General features: G+C 43.3%; 1 protein-coding gene across 4 annotated transcripts in view; it reads left to right on the top strand.

Moving 5' to 3' along the window:
* Window positions 1–8709, top strand: part of p3h2 (prolyl 3-hydroxylase 2) — a 130099-nt gene that overhangs the window by 107110 nt on the left and 14280 nt on the right. For all 4 annotated transcript variants that reach the window (XM_048604332.1, XM_048604335.1, XM_048604334.1 and 1 more), the window contains exons 5-8: window positions 608–750; window positions 2805–2894; window positions 7372–7424; window positions 8378–8475. In XM_048604332.1, the coding sequence (XP_048460289.1) occupies window positions 608–750; window positions 2805–2894; window positions 7372–7424; window positions 8378–8475 (384 nt within the window). The remainder of the gene's footprint in view (window positions 1–607; window positions 751–2804; window positions 2895–7371; window positions 7425–8377; window positions 8476–8709) is intronic.

Consider the following 8709-nt stretch of genomic DNA (forward strand, 5'->3'; position numbering starts at 1 on the left):
CTGCCCCCTCTCTTTCTCTGCCCCCTCTCTTTCTCTGCCCCCTCTCTCTCTCTGCCCCTTCTCTCTCTCTGCCCTCTCTCTCTCTCTGCCCCCCTCCTCTCTCCCTCTGCCCTCTCTCTCTCTCTCTCTCTGCCTTCTTTCTCTGCCCTCTCTCTTTCTCTGCCCTCTCTCTTTCCCTGCCCTCTCTGCCCTCTCTCTCTGTCCTCTTTCTCTCTCTGTCCTCTTTCTCTCTCTGCCCTCTTTCTCTCTCTGCCCTCTCTTCTCTCTGTCTGCCCCTCTCTTCTCTCTGTCTGCCCCCTCTCTCTCTCTCTCGGTCTCTCTCTGCCCCTCCTCGAACTGTCTCTCTGTCTCTGCCTCTCTGCCCCTCTCGTGCTGTCTCTCTGTCTCTGCCTCTGTCTCTGCCTGTCTGCCCCTCTCGTGCTGTCTCTCTGTCTCTGCCTCTCTGCCCCTCTCGTGCTGTCTCTCTGTCTCTGCCTCTGTCTCTGCCTGTCTGCCCCTCTCGTGCTGTCTCTCTGTCTCTGTCTCTCTGCCCCTCTCATGCTCTTGCTCGCTTTCTTTTGCTCACTGTCTCCTCCCACCCTTCCACCCCCTGGTTATCTCTCTGCAGTTGGAAATTACGAGAAGGCTTTGGAAGCCACAAAATCCTACTTACTGATTCAACCAACAGATGAAGATATGCTGGAGAACCTGGAATATTACCAGAGTGTGCTGCAGGGTCAGGTGGATATGGATCAGATCACTCCTCGCCAAGTGAGTAATTACCAATGGGAGACAACCTGCCCTCAGCCTCTAACCTGGGGCCTGTGTTCTCACATTCTCCAGATCCAGGTCCTTGTATTCAGCTTCCTGAAGGGAGGTGGGTTTGGTCTTGACCCAGCTGAGAGACTGCTGAGGGAGCTATCAGCATTTTCACCGCGATCTGTCGTCTTTAGTACTTGGATAGTTAAGGTTCTATGTCCAAACTAATGCATAGGCTTCCTTCTAGAAGATTCTTTTAGTAATTCTCGGGATGTGGGCATCACTTGGTATGGACATGTGAATTAGGAGCAGGAATAGACTGCTCAGTCACTCAAACCTATCTCACAAAGACCCCAGCTCATCTCATTACCCCACATGCCCACCTTCCGCAGATAACCTTTCACCCCTTGCTTTGCACAAATCTATCTGCCTCTGGCTTCAAAATATTCAAGGACATTGCATAGAGCAGCTTTTCAGAAAGAGCTTTGCAAACATACTCAACACTCTCTGACAGAAAAAAAATCCTCCTCATCTCTGTCTTAAATGGACAGTCCTTACTCTTAAACAATAACTTTCCAAGAGGAAACATCCTTTCCAGATCTAACCTGTCAAAACCCCTCAGGATGTTCAATGTTTCTATCAAGTTACCTCCTACAGTTCGAAACTCCAGCGGATACAAGCCTGCCCTTCCAACCTTTCCTCATAAGACAATCCACCCTTTTCCAGGTATTAGTCCAGTAAACCTTCTCTGAACTGTTACATTTACAGAATTTATTCCTTAAGGTAACCAATACTGTGTCCATCCTCCAGATGTTGTCTCACTAGTGGACTGAATAGCTGAAGTAAAACTTCCCTACTTTTGTGTTCAATTCTCCTCTGAATAAAGGGTAAAATTCCATTAGCTTTCCTAATTACTTGCTGTACCTGCCTACTAACCTTTTGTGATTCATGAAGCAGTGCACCCAGATCTCTCTGAACCTCTGAGCTCTGAAATCTCACATCATTTTCATAATGTGCTTTTTTTTTCTTCAGACTTCCTCCCAAAATGGATAATTTTATATTTTCCGGCATTATGCATCATTTGCCACATCTTTACCCTCTCACTTAATCTATCGATATGTGTCTGTAATCTCCTTATTTATTGCCCATTCCTTGTCACCTTTGAGGGTTTATCTTCTTGAAGCAACTGATTGTTTCCTGGGTTACATCAGGGACAGGTCAGAGTAAATTACGTGGTGTGGGACTGGAGGCAACTAGAAGCCAGAATGGGTAAGAACAGCACCTTTCCCTCTCTAAAGGGCATCACTAAACAAGATAGGATTTATTTTGACAATTTGCCACTTTCATGGTCACTTTTACATGCATCAGCTTATTATTTGAGGTATATTTAGTCTTTCATTTTTATAAATTTAATTGAAAATTTACAAACTCCAAATGACTGGAATCGAACCGAATCCTAACATAACCCCAAAACCACTTGACCCTCCCTCAATACACCCACTTCAACACTGAAGCAAAGTTCAGGAAGTGTTGAAGACAAACCTGCATTACTCTAGCACGTTTCACATACTTCAGTGTCTCCCCAAGCAACTGTCCACTGGCAATGAAGCTGTACTCACTGTTGGATTGTGGCAACCATTTTTTACACAGCAAGATCCCAAAGAAATCCATAGTTTTTAAAAAGAAATTATTTTATTGATGTTGATAGAGGGATATGTATTGGCTGGGAACATTGAGAGATGCCAGCTTGCTTTTCCAATTTCGTCATCGATCTGCAACTGAGAGAACTGACAGGGCTTGGGATACAGGCTCATCAGAAATACGACACTTCTGACAGCACTGCACTCCTTCTGTCATTGCAGCGCTCTCTCAGTACTGACCGCCTGACAATGCAGCACTCCCTCTGTACTGTACTGGTAGAGTCAGCTTGGATTATGTATTCAGGCCTTTGGAATAGTGTTGAAGTGAATTGAGTGCTACGAACTGAAGCAGGTTGATCCCAGGCTGGAGGGGTTGGGAGGTTTTGGAAGTATTTCATGGTGTCTCTGTGTCTGTGCTGTTTGCAGGATCTGGTTTGGTTCATGGATCGCTATCAGTTGGAGAAGGAGCTTCTTCAGTCAGTCAGCAGTGAGCTGGGAATCATCTACATGGATCCAGTACGTGTTTTAGGCTTAATCTGATTGGCAGCTGAGGGATTGAGGTAGTCAGTGTGTTCACCTCTGATCTTTACCAAATGTCACTTACAACTGGCACAATTCATTTTCCTATTTTGCCATTGCCCCAGTCTTCATATAGAATTAGCCGGTTGAGTTGGAGCACGTGATTAACTATGGGGCTGTGGAAACTCTGAAAATCCATCATACAGGCGTGACTCAGTTTTCACTGGGTGTTAAAGAAATAATCAACTCAACATCATCAGTTGAGCTTATAATGTGGTTTCTTCACATTTGTCAGACACACTACGCATCCATTCACTGGGACCTGCTCTCTGCAAACAAAAGGTGAAAGTTCAAACCTTACACCGACTGAAAGTTCTCCATGGCAGCACCTTGGCCAATCTTACCAAGTGACTGCGTATTTGATCATTGAAAAGTCCTTATTCCTGATATATTAAACATAGAGATTTGGAGCTGGAATAGGTCGCTCAGCTCCTCAATCTTGCTGGACAATTCAATGAGATTGTGACCTGATTGTGTCATCCGTTTTTATTCTCTTATGTGTTGGATGGGTACAGTGTAGAGGAAGACTTAATCTGTTTTTGACCCTGTGCTGTACCTATCCTGGGAATGTTTGATGGGGACAGTGTATGGGGAGATTTACTCTGTATCTGACCCCATGCTGTACCTGCTTTGGGAATGTTTGATGGGAAAAGTGACAAGGAATATTTACTCTGTATCTAACCCTGTGCTGTACATGTACTGGGTATGTTTTAACTAAGTATTGTATTTGCTATCTTGTGGATGTTGCTGCCATAATGTGGTGATAGTCTTGAATTACAGCATTTCACATTCCTGAGAGATAGCAAGAACTGCCGATGCTGGAGTCAGAGATAACACAGTGTGGAGTTGGAGGATCACAGCAGGCCAGGCAGCATCAGAGGAGCAGGAAAGTTGAAGAGCAGGAAGTTGAAGATCTGAAGAAGGGTCCGGACCTGAAACGTCAGCTTTCCTGCTCCTCTGATGCTGCCTGGCCTGCTGTGCTCCTCCAGCTCCACACTGTTATCTCTATATTTCATACTCCTGGATGTTTGCTGACACCAACAATCCACCAATAATTTCCAAATGCACATGGTCAGTCTTGATCAATCTCATTCTGTTCATACATATGGGCAATAAAAAAGCCAATTTTAAAAATACTAACAAAACAAATGTACTTTGCTTGACACATTTCTTCATTTACCAATATATTCAGTTCTTTTCATTTTTGTGTTTGCTAGCTTTTTATCACCCTTTTTTCAATGTGTCTTGGATGTGAGATGATGCTTCCTTTGTTGGTTTGGGTGTATTTGGTTGAGTATCTGAGGCAGGTTTGAATTTCACTGATTGAGTCAAGCTTGAAGCTGAAAAGATGCCTTCAGAGCTTGTGCAGGATTGATGTTCTGGCTAGTTAAAGCTTCTCCTTTTGTTAGGATCACTTTATGCTATCATCCCTAAGTCTCTATCCCTGAAAGACTCCGACATGCTTTGCATTGAGCCCAGACCATTTGAGTTGCGGATAATTGACCAGTGAGATTGCCGCATCCTCACAGTGGTCTCCTGCATCATGATCGCTCTAAACTGCTCCATCAGGAGAACCTGAGACAATCCTGTTCAGGTTGTTCAGAGATTATACCCATCGAGTTATTACAAATATTCAGCACCCAAAAAAACGAGTAAAAGTTCCTAATTATTTCAAATGGACTGGACTTAGAGTGAAATGTTTGAATGGCACACTAGTTTGAACAATTGTTTCAGGGACTTCTGCAGTGGAGATGGTTCCCTTACTGATTCCCTTATTGATTAAAAATCAATCTCATCTTGAATATACTTAATGAGCCTTGACAGTCACAGATTCGCTGTCCTTTTGAGAGAAGAAATTCTTCCTCTTCTTTGTCTTGAAAGGACAACTCCCTACTCAGAGATGGTGCATGCGCTTGTAGACTCTCCATCAAGGGAAGATGACCTTTCCACATTGACCCTGTAAGTGCAATTCCTCACATTTATTCAAATTAAACTCCATCTGCCACTCCTCAGCCCATTAACCCAAATGATCAAGACCTCCTTGTAATCTTGGATAACTTTCTTCATTGTCCATTATACCACCAATTTTGGTGTCATTCACAAATTTACTAACCACATCTCTTAAATTCTCATCCAAATCATTCATAGAAATGACAAACAAAAGTGGACCCAGAACTGATCCCTATGGGACACTGCTGGTCACAGGCCCCCAACCGATAAACAAGCCTCCACCCCTACCCTTTGCCTCCTACTGTCAAGTCAATTTTGTGTCCAATTGGCAAACTCTCCCTCAATCCCACATGAGCTAACTTTACTAATTAGTATACCATGTGGATCCTTGTCAAAGACTTTACATGGACTTTTGTAAACAATGTCTACCGCTCTGCCCTCATCAATCCTTTTGGTTACTTCCTCAAAAAAACCTCAGTCAAGTTTGTGAGACACTATTTCCCTTGCTCAAAAGCCATGCTGACTATCCTTAATCATTCCTTGTCTCTCCAAATCCATATAAATCCTATCTTACAGAATCACCTCCAACAACTTACCCACCATTGATGTCAGACTCACCGGTCTATAGTTCCCCGTCTTCTCCTTACAGCCTTTCTTAAATAAAGGCACAACATTAGGCACCTTCAATCCTCTGGCACCTCACCCGTGGTTATAGATAATACAAATATTTCAGCAAGTGGCCCCATAATTTCCTCCCTAACTTCCCACAACGTCCTGAGGTACTCTTGATCAGTTCCCAGAGGTTTATCCACCTAATGTTTTCTAAGACCTCCAGCACTTCCTCTTCTGTAATGTGAACTGTTTTCAAACCATCAATGTATATTTCTCTAGCTTCCATTTCTTTCTCGACAATAAAAACTAATGCAAAATATTAATTTAGTATTTCTCCTATCTCCTGAGGTTCAACACATAGACAACACATAGAGTATTTAAGAGGCCCTATTTTCTCCCTAGTTGCTCCTTTGCTCTTAATGTACTTGTAGAATCTCTTTGGATTAACCTTGACCTTATCAAGATTACGTACCATATGCTCAGAGATAGTAAGAACTGCAGATACAGGAGTCAGAGATAATACAGTGTGGAGCTGGAGGAACACAGCAGGCCAGGCAGCATCAGAGAAGCAGGAAAGTTGACATTTCGGTTTCTGAAGAAACATTAACTTTCCTGCCCATCAGGTGCTGCCTAGCCTGCTGTGTTCCTCCAGCTCCACACTATTATCTACATACCATTTGTTTTGCTCTATCCTGTTTACTAGCCGATCTGTGTCAGACTACAGCCTCACTACTATAACACGACCAATTTTTGTGCCATTCAATTAAGGTCCCCTCTCCTTCTTAGAAACTCAACTGAGTATAGACCCAACCTACTCAACCTCCCCTCATAAGGCAGCCTGTCCATATACAGGATCAACCTAGTGAACCTTCTCTGAACTTCCTCCAATGCTAGTTCATCTTTCCTTAGATCGGGGTCAAACTGCTCGCAGAATTCCAACTATCGTCTGATGAATGCTATTGTAGTTTTAGCAAGCCTTCTTTATTTTTATACTCCATTCTCTTTGAAGTAATGGCCAATATTGTATTGCCTTCCCTATTACCCACTGAACTTATATTCTAGCTCTTTGTAATTTATGCACAAGGACTTCTAAATCCCTCTGTGCTGCAGCTTCTTGCAGTTTTTTCTCTATTGAAATACTATTCAGCTCCTCTTCTTCTTGCCATGTGCATAACCTCACTCCCTCAACCTGTCCATATCCCTCTGCAGACTCTTTTGTGTCATCCTTACCACTTGCCTTCCCACCTCTTTTAGTGTCACCTGGCCAACAGTACATTCACTTTTCTCATCCAACTCATTGGTATATATTGTAAATAACTGTGCCTACAGCACTGATCTGCTTGCGATCTTTGGCTACAATACCCAATTTTGATAACATTATCCTCCATGGAGGAGTCTTGGATCCTCTGATATGACATTAGTTACTGCACTGTCTCTGACTGCATTCAGTGTAAGAGAAGCCAGGAAAGTAATTGTCATGTTAGTATGCTGTATCTGCCCCAGGAGTCATTGGTGGGCACAGTATGGAGACTGTTTAACCATGGAACAGGATGTGTTTGATGGGGGCAGTGTAGAGGGGGCTTTACTCTGTATCTAACCCCACAGTATTCCTGTCCTGGGAATAATTGCTAAAAGGTAAAACGTTCCAGTCCCTGCTCATTCTCCTGAGGCAAAAAGCAAGATTTTCTGTTGTTTTTCATCTTTTGACCTGTGCAGAAAGCTATACCCTGAAATGGCAAAAATTATTTTTCTTGATTATTGTTGACCTCCTGACAACATACATTCATTTCAGATGTTGATAGCTATTTTTTATTATAGAAATTAATTTTGGGCTTTGTTTTCTGTTTTTTAGATTAACTGGACTGTCTCTGGAGCGAAACACGAAAATCAGGATCATCCTGAGAGGTGGGAATTATGGGATAGTCCCCTCTTGTGGTTTTAGAAAGATATTGCCCAAACTGCTACAGTTTATTGAAATGGCTTAAATTTCCCACTATTCCAGATTGTACCCTTCCACATTTGTTTGGATTTTTTTGTCCACTTTCTCAATCTGCATAGATGTATCCATTCTATCAGTTAAAATCCCATAGGTAGGCAATAAATATGTGCTGCAGTTACATACAATATAATTTTGAGGGCTCAAAAATGTTGTGATGGTAGTGTCTCTATCTCCTGGTCAGGAAGGAATGGTTCATGTCCCAGCTTCTCCTGAGATGTTCAATAACATCTCTGAAGAGGTTGATTTAGAAAATATCCACGAATTAGCTTCTTCCCAGCACACTTTCCTGTGCTCACTGGCTCTGAGGCCAACATCAACCCTAATTTTAAATTCTCATCCTCATCTTCGACTCCCTCCACGGTCTCTCTCTGTACCTCTGTCACCTCTTATGACCCTCCAAGAACTCTGCACTTCTCTAACTGTAGCCTTTTGAGAATTCCCTGCTTTCCATCATTCTGCTGTTAGCGCCCTCAGCTCCCTGTGTTTGTAAACTCTAGAAATCCCTCCCTAAACCTCTCTACGTCTCTCCCTTCCTCTTGGACACACTTCTACCTTGACCCCTACCCCAGCCACTCTTTCTGTGGGTTGAGGTCATATTTTCTCTGATTACCCTCCTGTGGAATACGCTGGGACATTGGTATCATGTTAAAGATGCTCTTGAAATACCAGTTCATCCTGACGGAAAGGCCCCATTTCCTAGACAACCAGGCCTCCGGCTGAGGATTTTCCTGTTGGTTTAAAGATGGAGGGGTATAACTCCTTCACTGGGTGAGTTTCGCCTCAGTGTAGATGAGGTGTTGCCTCAATTGATCGGAAGAGGATGATGGGATTACATTCTAACCCGTCTTTCCACCAACAGGCGGATACCAGACAAGGAGGGAAGTTTAAAGGAGCCGGAAATGCCAATGAGCCAGAAGAGAAAGATGGAGAGAAAGGTTCCGCAACAAAGACAAGAAGGTAAGAGAATAAATCCAGTGAGAACTGATATTGTTACTGAGAGAGAATGGATGAGACACTGACCAGGAATCTCTCACCCAAAAACAACTCCATTTCACTGACAGCCTTTGGGGACTGAGCAGTTTCTCTCCTTGTCATGGAGCAACCCTCTGAACAGCCTCCACCTCCAACCCCTTCCTCTACATAACCCTCAATCCCATCCCATCCACTCCCCTCCTCTCCATATCTCTCAAT

The sequence above is a fragment of the Rhincodon typus genome, chromosome 13 (genome assembly GCF_021869965.1).
Source record: "Rhincodon typus isolate 14 chromosome 13, sRhiTyp1.1, whole genome shotgun sequence".
In the NCBI taxonomy this organism is placed as follows: Eukaryota; Metazoa; Chordata; class Chondrichthyes; order Orectolobiformes; family Rhincodontidae; genus Rhincodon; species Rhincodon typus.